Source organism: Camelus dromedarius, chromosome 25 (genome assembly GCF_036321535.1).
Source record: "Camelus dromedarius isolate mCamDro1 chromosome 25, mCamDro1.pat, whole genome shotgun sequence".
In the NCBI taxonomy this organism is placed as follows: domain Eukaryota; kingdom Metazoa; phylum Chordata; class Mammalia; order Artiodactyla; family Camelidae; genus Camelus; species Camelus dromedarius.
In genome coordinates, this window is record NC_087460.1 from 280,261 (window position 1) to 295,157 (window position 14,897).

At 50.6% G+C, this 14,897-nt stretch overlaps 1 protein-coding gene and 1 long non-coding RNA gene across 4 annotated transcripts in view; one reads left to right on the forward strand and one right to left on the reverse strand.

Annotated features, from left to right (window-relative positions):
• Positions 1–256: 256 nt before the first annotated feature.
• BCL2L13 (BCL2 like 13) overlaps positions 257–14,897 on the reverse strand; it is a 44,111-nt gene continuing 29,470 nt past the window's right edge. The window contains exons 5-7 of one of the 3 annotated variants that reach the window (XM_031444464.2): positions 11,967–12,036; positions 5,609–5,752; positions 257–2,127 (exon numbers count right to left, since the gene is read on the reverse strand). In XM_031444464.2, coding sequence (XP_031300324.2) covers positions 1,456–2,127; positions 5,609–5,752; positions 11,967–12,036 — 886 coding nt within the window. In that variant the 3' untranslated portion in view covers positions 257–1,455. Of the gene's footprint in view, positions 2,128–5,608; positions 5,753–10,708; positions 11,595–11,966; positions 12,037–14,897 lie in introns of those variants that run through there. The other 2 variants (XM_031444468.2, XM_031444469.2) reach the window with 2 other exon arrangements.
• LOC135319293 (uncharacterized) lies at positions 2,127–7,010 on the forward strand. The gene is made up of 3 exons (XR_010377755.1): positions 2,127–3,095; positions 4,433–6,315; positions 6,561–7,010. It is a non-coding gene; the product is annotated as an uncharacterized LOC135319293 (long non-coding RNA).

Genomic DNA, 14,897 nt, shown 5'->3' on the forward strand with positions numbered 1-14,897 from the left:
GCAGTGCAGCAGACAGGGTCGGGGTGGGGGGGCGAGGAAGTGCTCTGCCTCGCTCGTCCCCCTCCCCTCACCCACAGCACCAGCCTGTCCTCGAAAACGTCCCTGCCTACAGGACACCAAGACTCCAAGTGTCGAGACACCTGCACAGTAACAAACACACTCCAGACCTTTCTGACCAACTTTTAAATAGTACTGCTTTAGAGAGATTTAATTTTAAAAATAAATTTTAAAAAGAAAGCACATGTAAAACATCAAGTTTTGGTGATCAGGATAGGTAAAGTAATTTTATTACAAATTTCAGGATCTAAAAAGTAACGTTACATTTACTAAGATGAATCTGAGATGGCCTGTCTCGAACATGTGTGTCCCGTCAGTGACACTGACCCTCGGCACGAGTAGACAGCCCCCTGGGGACGCGGTCAGCAGCAGTCAGCAGGCAAGCCTGCTGGTGACCAGACGTCTGGTTCAGTGCCCGGCGCCCGGACTGTGCTGTCAGCAGAGGGGCCTCTGCCCTGAAATGAGCGCCAGACCCGACCCTGAGGGCAGCCTCTCCCTGCTTCTCATTTCAATGTTTAGGAGACTGTGTGTTTAGTAAGAGTTATGATTCAACTGATCCGTAAGCCCAAGTACAGGAATCCTCAGCACGTGGCCAAGAGGCCGCAGAGCTGCTGGCTGACTGGGAAGAAGACTCAGGCCAGGTCCTGGTCACAGTGACGGGCAGTAACTGTCCGTGGCCACAGAGACAGGGCCAGAAGAACTTCAGCAGGTCAGCTAAGCCACCCTCCCGCTTCCGAACCGGGCAGACTTCCCCGCAGCCATGTCTCTTTCATTTCTTATGTATGGTTTTAAACATGACTAAAGGCAGCGTCTTTACAAGGGGAACTGCAGGAAGCAGCAGGGATGAGGCCTCGGGAAGCCCTCTCCGGGAGGGGGAGGGGCGGCCGTACCTGAGACCCCGCAGGGCACCTTGCGCTGCGGGCTGGGGAGGGGGAGGGGACTGGGGCGGAGGACGCCCGGCTGCAAAGCACAGCGTGTGCATCAGGAGAGGAGACGCCAGGGTCACGGGCCCAGGAGCCCACAGCTGGGCCCGCTTGCCTGGGAGCTCCTATCCTAGACCCTCCTCAGTCAGCGGGATGGCTCTCCCCCAGGGGACATTTGGCAACGTCGGGGAAGGTGCTCCTGGCGCTCAGGGGCAGAGGCAGAGGGTGGGGTGCCAACATCGAGGTGGGGGAGCTCTTCACAAAAGACCTGGATGAGCAAGGGCCCGGGCCTGGGAGCCTCCAGCCAGACAGATGACAGACACTTTCCACCTCCAGCCCCAGTTTGTGTGGCCGGCCCAGACCGTGCTGACCAGAAGCCCCCAGTGTCCCACAAACGTCCAGCCAGCTGCTGGCAGTTCAAATTCAATCAACGCAACTAAAACCTCACTCCTTTTGTCCTTTTTCTCTGAAAAGTCTATTTCTTTCTCAGAGCCAGTACCACCCCGACGGCCACCGCCAGAAAGGCAACCGCAGCTGCCCCTCCGAAGAGCAGGAGGGACTTGCCCTCGGGCAGCAGGCCAGCCTTCTCCTTGCTGGCAGGGCCGGGCCCTGCCTCTCCCAGGGGCAGCCCCTCCTCTCCGTGCGGCGCGGGGACCCCCTCCTGCTCTGGGGCAGCAGGTCCCGCGGCTGCGTCCACCTCTTCTTCACCGAGTTCCACGAACAGCGACGTCGCGGGGCTGGCGCCCCCTCCTGCCGCCCCCTCCCCGCCAGGCCCCCCAGCCCCCTCCCCAGCCTCGGGCACCTCCTCCTTCTCCACGTGCACGATGTCAGAGTTGGAGGAGTTGTTCTCGCTCCGCTCGCCGACCCCGTTGCTGTCCAAGCTTTTCACTTCTTCAGGGTCCACTGTGACCTGCTGCCAGGACTCAGGCCCCAGCGATACCGGCAGGCTCTCCGTGTGCCAGCTCTGGCTGGCCGACAGGGATACCGGCAGGCTCTCCGCCTGCCACGAGGCGGTGGCCGCCGGGGACTCGGGAGGACTGACGTGCGCGGAGCCGTCGCTGGGCAGGATGTAAATGTCGTTGCTGTCTTCCGCCACACTTGCCGGTGGCTCCTCCTCCTCCTCCGACTCCAGGTTAAAGACGGTGCCCTAGGGAAGGAGGACAGACAAGTCCAAGGCAGCTAAATACATTTAAAATGAGTGTAAATCTGGGAAAATTCTTCCCTAAACTGAAGTTCCAGGAATAAAGACCTCAGAGCTTCTGGACTGAAGGTGTTCACTTCCAGAACAAGGCAGAGGAAGACTTTCTAACCAGGCAGTCCTCCTCTGACTAGTTTCCTTGAAGCTAGAAAGCTAGAAAGTTAGTTCATGTTCAATTTAAATATATTTAATGCAATAATGAATGCGGAACAGCAGAGAAAACCAAGGCGGGAAACGTGTCCTCCTCCGGGACCCTATGACTCAGCAGGGCGGGCGCTTTCCTTCTCTGGGGGAGGCGGGAGCGGGTGGGGGCAGAAGTCGTGCAAGGAGACAAGGCAGATTGATGCTTGAAGAAAAGTGCAGGCTGGGTGTCGGGTCCAGAAGACCCCAAAACAGCCCACCTACAGGGTCCCACTCAAGGCACCCCAGATGCTCTTCACCTTTATGCTTGAGGAGCAGTGGGGCACGAAGAAAGGGGCGTTTTCTCCACAGACTCTCCCGGGGAGCTCACGCTGACTCTTCCCTCCGGATCTGGCTTTGGGGCTGCGCACCGACACGGCACACCTTCCGCAGCACCCACTGAGGGGAAGCAGAGCCCCCAGGAAAGCAGGGGCCTGGGACGGGGGCTTGTCACAAAGTCTATGTGAACTTGAGACCGTTGTCAGCAAGGCCGACCACCACCTTCCTCTGACATCCAAGCTGCAGGCACCTCGAGTCCAGGGTTTCGTCCAGACTCAAAGGAGGCGTTTTACTCCCCTCGTTCCCACGTCAGAATTTCCTAACAGTTTAAAACGTTGTTCAGGAATTACCACAAATGCCACCAACCGAATATAACTCGTCAACAACACTACTGCCTCCTTTAAGTGCCACCAGCCTTCGAGCTTAACCAGCAGTGGCATAAGCTTTTTTCTTGCAAGGTAACTACCATCCCTTTCTTAGAACGAGGTCAGGTTAGTAAGTGCAAGACAGAGGCTAGGGCCGCTCAGCCTGAGTTCATGCTCACGGAAAGGGAGAACACAATGAGACACAAGGGAAAACGCCCCGGGCAATGAAAATTACTTTAAATGGAAAAAATAATTAAAAACCCAAACGAAAGAAAGGCGGAGCCAAGAGAGAACAATAGGAATGGAAGGGAGCGCAGGCTGCGAAACAGGGGGCTCCTGAGGCCTGGGGGTGCGGGCGCCAACAGGCGCCTACAGCATGGAGAGACAGCTTCTAATTCTCTGTGATGTGATTTAAAGTAAAAAGAGAACCTTTAGTTTTCAGAGATACATACTGACATTTTTGGAAATAAAGTTATACAATGTCTGGATTTTGCTTCGAAACAGTATTAAGGGGGAAGTGAGGCGCTGTAAGCAGCTGGCAGTAAGTTAACTGCCGCTGCGCAGGCAACAGGGGCTCGCCACACTGTCCCGCCTGTTTTCGTACGTGATCAAAATTCTCCACAGAGAAAATTTAAGTTAAAGCAGTGTAAGAGAAGTGAACAATAACCCACTGCACCTTCCTCCACAAAGAAAAGCCTCAACAATTCTGTGCCAACAAATCTGAGAATTTAGGGATGGTATCCAGGAAAGATTATCAAAAGTCAACAGGAAAAACCAGAAATCTTCCCTCAAAAGAAATACCAGGCAGGTCTACAGGAATGTTGCAGGAAGCCAGGCACGAGTAAGGGTCTCATGAAGACCACTCCAGACCACAGGAAAAGAGGAAGGAAACACTCTTCCCAGCTGTGAGCTCTGCCCCAGAGCCGGCATGCCCTGAGAACTGAGGCCAGGCGAGAGCTGCAGGCCAGCCTCGCTCACTGAGACTCGCACAACCGGGCACTCACGTTAGCGTCAGGAAGACAGGGCTGCCTTCCAGTGACAGCTGCGGTAACTGTGCTGGGGACCCTGACTGGGGCTGCACCCAGCAAGAAAAGCCCTGTCACTGTGCACAGTGATGCCGGTGTGACTTCCTGTGTGGAAAGCCCAAAGGGATCTAGAGGGAAATACTCAGAGCAGTAAGAGGCGGGCCAACTTGCGGGAGGTAAAGCCAACGTGCAAACGCCAGTCTGACAAAGGGACACAGGTGCCTGAGACGTCAGCACGGGGGGGGGGGGGGGCGGTGAGGGTGAGCGCGGGCGCTCTCGCTCTGGAACCTCTGTTAAGTCTAAGCTCACCCCGATATAACCTTATTTGAGCAAGTGATTTAAAAAATTAGTAAGTCTGACTGGGGAAGAGGTAGAGCAGCAGAAATTCTTATATCCCGCTGACAGCGTGCAAGCTGGGAAACCGCTCTGGAAGCCACTCCGGCACTGTCCTGTAGAGGAGAACCTGCGCACCCTCTCGGAACCAGAAACTCTACTCCGAGGTGTACACTCAGAGAAACCCCTGCACACACATGTGAGTGTTCGTAACAGCAGCGTCTGTAAGAGCAAAAAGGAGAAAATACCCACTGGTAAGACTACAGGTAAATAAACTACAGGTAAACTGTGACATATTCGCACACGGACACCAAATGCCAGTCAACAGATCACCCGAGATCAGGCACTGCCAACGGGGATGATTCCAGGGGTGAACACCGGTCAGGGAGACGGGAGGAATCGTACATGTGGCAAAGGCCTGTGACCCTCCAAAAGGCCACAGCACATAAACGGACTTAAGTCTGTGCTTTTATTTTTTTAATTTTTATTTACTCATTATTTTTTACTGTCTTTGTCTTTTTCTTTTTAATGGAGGCACTGGGGATTGAACCCAGGACCTCATGCATGCTACGCACGAGCCCTACCACTCAGTTGTGCCCTCCCCCACTGTCTGTGCTTTTAAAATTTCATGGGGGGAAGAGGGAAATGATTAAGATAAAAACGTCTAAAAAGGATCCTTAGGGGAGTGATAACAAAAAAGGCTGAGACTCAATGAGCTAGGTGAACATCAGGAATGTGACAGAGTGAAAACAGCTACAGAAGACAGAGAGGGGACGATTCACATAAAGTTCCAAACACAAAACGCACGTATCGTCTAGAAATAGAGACATGCACTTAAACTGTGACAAGTCAGAACTGAGTGTTCGCCTGTGGAGTAGGCAGGAGCGCGTGGAGAGCCAGGAGGGACTTACCAGGAGGCTCGCACGCCGGCAGGGTTCCTTCCCTGGGCGGGGATGGCAAACGCACAGGTGTTTGCTCCACCACCCCCATCCCTTAGTCGTTCACGTGTCTTTTGCTAGCATGAAACGTTTCATAATTAGAACGACTGAAAAACACCACGTATCAACTTACTAGCAGTAAAACCTTAGTGGTTTAACGTACACTGCACAAACAGGCTTTCCACTGATCGTCATCCAATCAATGTTAAATAACGGCATTTGACCTTTGCTGTTAAAAACAACATTGGGGAGCTTAATTTTCTTTTTTTTTTTGAGGGAAGATTACACAGAAACACTGGAAAGCGCATACCCAGCCGCCCTGCTGGACGACGTACTCCGCTGCGTAGTCCTCCAGGTACGTCACACCGAACTGCAGCAACGCACTCAGAGGCTCCTGGCCACGTCTCGTCAACTCCAAAAGCATTTGTCGCAGCAGAATCAGAGGCACCAAAATCTTCAACGCAAAGACGAGAGAGTAAAAAACAAACTGAAATTCTTACAATTGATTTTGTATGTTCAACTACTAGAAACTACACTCTGGTGAATCGTTACAGAATTTCATTTTTACAATAAATAAATAAAAGGAAGCAAACAGCGACCCCTACTCGAGTTTTAGGAGTACTGTATGTTTCACATTTTATCCCACCAGGCAGTAGCAATAATGTCACAAAAACTGCTGAGCTCGCGAGCGCACATGCCCGTGTGGGTGTGTGTGAGCAGCACACACAGCAAATCCACTGACGCTCTGTAACAGCAAGAATGCAAACCGCCCAACACGGACTGCTAAACGAATGTGGTAATCCAGGAACGTGTAGTTGTTAAAAAGAATCCGACTGTTCACTGCCCAACTGCCAAGATTTATTTTCAGCGAAAAAAGTAATATAAAGAAGAGTGTGTACAGTAACAGTCCTGGTTGTGTGAACAAAACCAAACCTCTACCCACACACGCCTCTGTGACCCTGCAGGGCCCCGGAACACACGCGGGCGACAGCGCTGACCTAGGAGGAGGAAAGCCAGGTGAGCGGTTTACGGGGGGGGGGGGGGGGGGGGGGCACTCCTCAGTGTCTGCCTTTCTGCAGTTTGTACCATGTACGTTTATCATATTTGAAAACAAGGGCTTTCAAAATTACGAGCTGTCTCATGAAAGTCATCAGAAACCAGAGAAGGTGTTGTTATCTCCCAGTAACCTCATGGCTCAATACTTAAAAATCATCAGAATTTATGACAGGGACTAACTAGAGTCCCTTTCCTTGTTTTCCCAGAAAAGCCTTCCAGGTCACCACCTGCACGCAACCTCTCCTGCCTGGAACACCAGGGTCCCGCGTGACTGGAAAAGGAATGCAAAGGAAATGAAACCAATCTCCGTTCTGCTACCAGCCGCCAGGGCCCCGCTGTGGGTCACCGCACACTCTGCAGGAGGACAGACAGCAGGCCACAAGTCCATACCCTCACTAGTATTCTCTGGTTTTTTAAGTAAAAGCAGCCCTGAGGGGTTTCAAAGTCTGGGGGAAGAAAAAGCAACACACACCCGTCTTGAAATTCTACCAGTCCTCCAGCCCGAAGAGCGGTAACAAGCCCTTCCCAGCACCAACAGAGGGGCGCAGGGCCTTAAAGAAGAATGAGCCACGCTCCCCCAGCAGAAGCCCCGCGTCACCGCTGGGGACAGAGCACACACGGTGCTCGCCAGCCCGGGCTCTGTCCCAGCAGGAGCAGGGGCGCCTGCGACTCAGACTCGGAACATTCGCACTTCCCGTAACGATCGACTAGCGTGCGGTGTGTTTCCGTTATTCATGTTTAAGCTCCACCACCTCTTAGAAAAGTGAGTGGCAAACACGTCGTACCTGCAAAACAAAACTCGCCCTTATTTGTCCCAAATTCACCTCTTTCGTGCGGCCAACGCAGCCGCCCTACTTCTAGTGCATCAAACCTCGAGAGGGCCCTGTAATCCTCTTTCACTGCTGTCTTAACTTTAGTCCTTAATCATATTCCCTGATTCACCATGCTTTTTATGCTGAAATCCACTGATCTTGTAGTCCGTCCTTCACACAGCAGCTCCTCCGCTGCCGTGACCACCTGAGGACCCTCTCCTGGGTCTCCTCCCTCCCGACCACGTCTCCCTCTCGTGAAGCGCAGCGAGGGCAGGACCTTCCCTGCACGAGACTAACTCCTTCCATCCGGCCGTCACACTCCTGGTCTGCATGTCCTGGGTCACCTCTTCCGACACGCTGTCCTCAAGGACCCACTGCAGCGGACACTGCAGACTGCCTTTATTCAGTTACACACACTTGCCCTCAACTGCTGGGATCACACACACAGTTCATGAGTTACTCCTACGACTGATCGCATCAGCTTCACATTCTACTGCCCACAGGAGTTCTGTATCATCGGTACGCCTGGTATTTTTTTATCTGTCCCCTCCCATGGAACTTAAAAAGGGGAAAGCAAAACTGGGTCCCCAAGTGTCCACTCCGAGAAGGCCCCACTATTTACAGCTCTGGGAATAAAAAGCAAGCAAGTAATTCTTAACTGTGAACTTCTTTCTGTAGGTCACTCCCTTGCTGGATGCCGGTAACCCCACAACACATACGAATTATTTTCCCCTCCGATAACTTCTGCAGAGGAACGCTGAGGCGTTTCTGACCACAGGCAGGACTCCCCCCACTGGCCAGCTCCTCGTGTGTCCCACGCGGCGTCCTCTTCCAGCAGGTCACACTTGGCTAACGTTACCCTTTTGTTAAAGAGCACGGGAGCCAGTTGCAGCAGGAACAGAGCAGGCCAGCCTACAGCGCGCCAGGAGTCCTCCCAGGGGAGCAGACCATGTAATGGCAACGACACATTCCGCTCCACCGTTACCGCCTAAGCCTTCTATGCCTCAGCAATTCTAGTGTGTGTCAGTCCCACAGCTGGTATCTGGATCCGACTCGCCGATGACGTCTGAATGCCTCTGACACACCTCCTCCAAAATAAAACTTAAGAGACAACTGGGCACTCGTATCACCCAGTGTGGTGCGACAGGAAACAGAGAACACTGACACTGTCTTGCCACAAAGGTGAAGCCGGACTGTGACCAGCCTGCAGACTGACCTAACAGTGGAAAGGAGACGCAGCTGCCCCTGGACAACATGGTCTGAACTGCGGGACTCGAGGGTGCGGAGGTCCCGCCGCAGGTGAGACACTGGTTTCCCCAGCCGTAAGGACTGCAGCCGCCTGGCCAGCCCACACGTGGCCGATTCCGCAGACGCGGGACCACGTGCATGGAGAACAGCAGGGCCAGCGCGAACTCAGACCCAGACTTCGTCTGCAGGGAGGGCTGACGCTCCCAACCCCCACGGTGTTCAAGGGTCGGCTGTGCAGACACAGAGGAATAGGTTACGTGGCACCTCAGCAGTGCAGTCAAAATCCAGAAGGCAGGAAAATTCTACAGGACAAATAATCAGTAAGCCAATTAGAACAGGAAAAAAACCAAGAGAGAGAGAGTAATCTGCGTAGTAAAAGAGACCGAGGTGACAGATTCCACGGTGGCACGTGTATGAATGTCCAGAACAGGCAAACTCTAAGGCAGAGCAGAGCTGCTGGCGGGGGGGGGGGGGGGGGGGGAGGGCCCTGCCACAGCGTTTCTTTGGGGGAGATGAAGGTGTTCTGGAAACAGTGTAGACGGTCGCACACTTCTGTGAACGTTCTAAAAACTACTGAACTGCATACTTCAGAAGGGCAAACTTCACGGTACAGGAACGACACTTCCATTTTTTTTTTATAGGAAAGGCTTAAGACATATCAACGACATACAACGCGTGAGCCTTGCTCAGGTCTCAAGTCAAACAAATCAGCCTTTGTAAGCAACTGGAGCAATCTGAAAACTGAACAGACTATGTGATAACACCAGAATTACTGTTAACAGACACAGAAAACAAACTTATGGTCACGGGGGGGGGGGCGGGAAGAGATAAATTGGGAGTTTGAGATGTGTGAGTATTAACTACTACATATAAAATAGCTAAAAAACCAATTTCTTCTGTATAGTACAGGGAGCTATATTCAGTATCTCGTAATGACCTATAATGAAAAAGAGTATGAAAACGAATGTACGTGACTGGGACACTGTGCTGTGCACCAGAAACTGACACAACGGGAAAAAAATTAAATTATAAAAAAGAATCACTGTCAGTATCTGAGGTGTCATAATGGTATTATCAGTTGTTTAAAAAAGGGGTAGTGTCCTCGGACACAGGTACTAGTGTGTTCACGGGTGAAATGGCGCGATGGCCAGAGTCCCCTCCAGAACGACCCAGGGGAAAGCGGGAAGAGAGGGACGGACCGGACCAGCCAGGCTGCAACTGTGGAAGCGGAGTGACAGGCACACGAGGTCTGTCACACTGCCAGTCCCGCTCTGTGCACACCTGAGATTTTAATAGTGAAGGGTTTGAAAAGATCAGTGATTTAATTAACCAAGGCAAAGAATCCGCTTATCTTTGCTATCATCTTTCTGAAGCCCATCACGGTGCGCACACCATGCACCACCACTCTGCTGCCTTTTCTCTTTGATGGCCTTTTTTTTTCTTCTTTCTATAAGCACGTAAGTTCACAGGAAAAACCAATACCCATGAAGGGAAAAATAGGAAAATTAAAGGAAAATACCTGCACGTCTGAGATGACCACCCTGTATGATCCCGCACAAGTTCCAATTAGGATTCTTGTCATACACATACTGTACAGCCTTCGTTTACACATGTATTTTTTTTTTAAAAATCATACTATTAACACAGGTTTGTGAGCAGCTTTTTCCCTCCATTTCTTTCAACCTATCTAAAGAGCTTTATACCACGATGCTTTTAAAACCCCCATACGGATGAAGCGACGTTCGGCCGGCCCCGTCCCGGCTTTGTGAACCTTCCTCCCACTTGAGCCTTTTATCTGCCAGACAGCCGTGTTCACACAACAGTGCTGTGTCAGAACTTCGCAAAGATTCACGCAAAGTATGAAACGTAAAACATGAGCCAAGTGCTTCGAATTAGCCCCTCGGGCCCGGGGAGGCAGACATCTCCGCTGCCCTTCCTAATGAACCAGGCTCTTCTCACCCTGGAGGGCTGACGAGGGTAACGGGGAGTCAGCTGAGCTAGCACCGTTCTAACTGAAATGCCTCACTTACGACACATTCAAGCCACGGCCTCGAAGACCGACAGTGGACCCCGGTCCACACGAGCGGGTAAAACGAAGCAGGGAACAGGGGGAAAGGACGGGTGGAGAGAGAGTGAAGACCAGGGTTTACTTAGGTTCTTCAGGAGAGCCGCAGGTTCGGGGGCGGTGGGAGGAGAGCATGAGGAGTTGAGGTCAAGTCACCAGACAGGAGTGACGGGAAGAGCCCGTCACTCAAGCGCCCAGCTGTCTGTCTTGTGATGCACCAAGAAACGTATCATGACCAAGCTCATTTTTATTTATAAAATCTCTTTCAAATGTCCATATGAGAGAGGTTTGGTTTTTTTTATTTCAAGAAAGCAAATGAAACATATTTTAAGAAATTTTTTACAGCTAAGTAACATAGTAAAACTCCGTAATAGTGATAGTTTGGGAATGTGGTCCCGGGTGTTAAATCTAACGTAAGAGCCACTGTTTCCTGAGCACTTCTTACAGTGCCAGACGACACGCTGAAATAAGCTCGGGACACGTGTCGTGGAATTGTCACAAGTTAGGCTAGTGGTATCACCTCCACTTCACATCCGTGAAATGAAAATGTAGGTTTAGAGAGCTTAATTAACCTGCCCAAAGACATGCATCTAGTCTGTGGCAAAGCTGATAACCGAAACAAGTCCGATTACAGGCCTGTGATGCTAATTATTATGCTATAATGCTTCCAAAGCCTGTATTAAGGTGAGTAAAAATAATAGACATCAATTAGGTCTGTAAGGTCACACAGTCCGGCCCACAGTGGTGACAATTCTGAGTGGGAATGGCTGTTCACAGACATGACCCCACTGCACTTCCTCGTCCCAGGCTGCCTCCTCGGTGAGCTGGGCCCCCACACTGCACCCCCAAGACCCCTCCCTGCTGGCCCGAGACGACGCACACGCGGTGTGGGGCCGTGGCAGATGCCGAGGCTGAAGTCAGAAGACCTCAGCTCCAGCGCTGGCTCCAGTACTTACTAGTCAAGGGAGCAAAGCAAGTACTTTACCTTTTTTCTTCTGATTATTCATCTGACCTAACTAACTAACTAACAAAACGAAAGCTGATAAAATCCATTCTGCTGTCTGCGAAGGATGGCTGTCTGATCCAGTGAGATGTGACATGAGGTGCTCTGAAAACTGTAAGCACAAACGGGGTTACTCACATAACAACCAAGAAGCCTGTGCTTTCCCCAAAGACACACTTACCTGGTGACAAGTAACCACCTGCAGAGAAACGTCACGTCTGGGGCAGAGACATGAAGAAATGACGGGGGCTCAGGGCAGATGGGAGGGAAGACGGCACCCCCCGGCACACGCGGTTCTGGGCCAACCGGAACCGCGCAGCATTCATCACAACAGCACATCAACCAGAAGCACCCACTTAACACAGCTGATTATGCGTTAAAGAGTGAGCTCGACAGTTTTCTCTTCTCTGCGCCACCGACTCCTCCTGACCCTTACCACTAACACACGGAAATCTTGTAAGAGAAAAGGTAACTGGGTGAATACCTTGTTCCAGCCGCTGGCATGAACTGCGGTCTCCACTGTACACTCCCGAAATGCCTGATATGTCACTGGCCTGTAGAGATTTTTTTTAAAAGTCTGTGTCACAAAGGAGGAAAATTCTGCATTTCCAGATGAACAAATACACAGTCACTACTCTGCTGCTGAACTCTTTGCTGACGTAACACAGTAGAGTCAACACACTGTTTGGTGGGGACCCGCTTTACCATTTGGTACGTGCTTTTCTTCAAATGTTCTCTACAGGCTGAGACCTATGCTCCCAGCTTGTAAAACGAGAATAATAAATAGTAACAAATTATTCACAATTGCTTGAAACCTATCCAACAAGATTTCCACACTGCAGATAAACAAACATGTGGGTCATTAATATAGAATCAAATAATAACAAATAGCAAAAGTCACCTCGTTAATAAATTTAAAAGAACAATTTATACTTTTTTAAAAGCAAAAAAGGAAAATATTCAAAAATTAAAGAGACATGTCACTGGAAGACTTTTCAAACTGAGGATCTAAGGAGTTGGAATAAAGTAAAAGCCAAGGTCATAAACAGACCTCTGTTTTTAACTTGAGTTGTCCTGACACCAGCCCCGGGGTGGACAGTGCCTTCCGACTATTCCTGGCGCACTCATCTACTGAGAGACACGTGGCTACGTTCTAAGCCTGGCTTTGTGTGCTAATTAACAACAATAATGACAAAAATACTGAGTTACACGTGAAGGCCCGGGGAGTTTGGATAACAGATTTAATAAAAATTCACTCCTCACCTTTTGTGGGCAAAGAATTAACAAAAATGTAAAAAAGGAGAGGAGTCTCACTTTTATAGGATTTTAAAATCCATTCCAAAGGTGTTTTCTGCCCCAAGCACTCTAGTCTGTGACCTCGACTACGAATATTTAGGACTGGCAACCCCTGTTACACACTAGGGCACGGAAGCTCAGAGCCGACAGCAGGGCCTCACACCCAGGGCCACACCGCGCCTGTCACGTGCCAGGGCTTGGACACAGGCCACGATGACACCGACGCCCACGCTGCCAACAAGCCTCTGGGCAAGGCTAGCGAGGCGCTCAGCGTGCAGCCCACACCCTCCATGCAGACTCAGAACAAATACGTGTGACAGCTCACCAATAATTTTTGTATCGAATACATGCTAAAACTGTGTATTCAATATACTGAAGTAAATAAAACATACTTAAAATCTAAATTTTTTATGTGGCCACAAGAAAATTTTAAATTACACACATGGGACCTGCATGTCACCTACTGTGGCCTGGATGTTTCAGGCAACAGTTCTGATGACACGGCTCATTCCTTCATGTGAGTCAACGTAACACCAACCTACAGGGACACTGAACGGAGGCGAGACACCAGGGGTGACCTTCTTAAACAGATGTCATGGGGCACCTTCCTGACTAAAGTAAGCTTAGAACTGTTCTGAAGACTCGGGCTGAGCACTAGGCAGCTGTAAAACCAGAACCTGAGGGACACTGTGCGGTCCACCTGCCCATGCTGTCCCGGAAGCTTCACGTGTTGTCCGGCCCCTTCGCCTCCTGTCCTGAGCCGTCTGCTGCTGCTGCTGCACGTCCCAGGAGCCTTTACGGGGAGCCTGTCTATGGGGCTAAAGCACGCTGGCACCCTTCAGACTGAAACACACTGAAGCACTACAGGTACACGCAGGCATGCACGAAGAAGATCCATCCAATTCAAACATTCCGAGGAAATCCTACACATAGAAAAGCACTTAAAAATGAGCCCTGTCTAATGAGCTACATGAACCCAGCAAAGACAAAGTGGGGAGCACCTGTCAGACTGCTGGCACCTGGCTACAGGAAGAGCTCAGGATCCATCTCCCACTCTCACCAAACTGCTCAGAGGAACAGGTGGTGTTTTCCACCTTCAAAGAAAGACACCGTCGTCACCTGTGCAGCACCTCCCGTCCATCATCGCTGTGCTCCAGTCACTGCTAACAGAGCTTCATGACTCAACCTAACCTGGACTTAAAAAAAGCTGTTACCTTCTGGGGAAAACAAAACAAATACTCACTCAAGACAACACTTTAAAAAATGTAATTTACTTCGCAGTGAAAAGATACTAACATTTCCTGTAGATTATGAAGAGGACTCCAAAGACATAAGTAATACTGTTCTTCGGACAGATCACAGCATCTCAGTAAAGGCAAACCTGACGGAGAAACTACGGCACAGAGTGTAATGATGCAACACGGACGGTTCGTATCAAGGCTGGAAGCAGCACGTTCTGCCTCAGGCTTCTCGGCTAGTTCGCTCTCAGCCCCAGCGGCTCTCACAAGCGCTTTGCTATGTCTGTCTTGTTTCTTCAAATCTAACAAGAAACCTCGATATGCAGACCACACGGAGCACGGCTGTGCTGAGGGCCCGTGCGGAGCGCCTGCCAGCCTGGCCTCTGTGCTGCGCTCCACAGCAGTGCTGTCCCCCGGCCTCCGGCTCAGGCTCCACTTCCCCACACCCAGAATCTTCTCTCCACATTTCTTTTCACACTTTTATATATAAAATTAAGAAAATCCAAATACGATTTTCACTTCACTGTTTCCCATGTATAACCTGGATTTTCACCTTTGCTTGTCACCAGAGCTCGCAAAAACAAACCGAACGCTCCTTAAACTCAAACTGCTTCCTTCTAGCAGATGGTAACGCACAGACTCTGCCCAGGTGAACGTGAGGAGTCACTTCACTGCAACAGTGACCTGGCACCTGCATACCGGCCTTTCTAGTCAAGAACAGTCTTCCTTGCTTTAGATAGTTGCCAATCTTCACTAAAACAAACTTTTTTTTCTAATTCATACCAGTTTCTTAATGAGCCTCAGCAAAGAATTAAGGGAAAAGGATTATTAAGACTTCTAATAAAGGACGTGGTTCTATTTTAATATATTCTCATGATCCC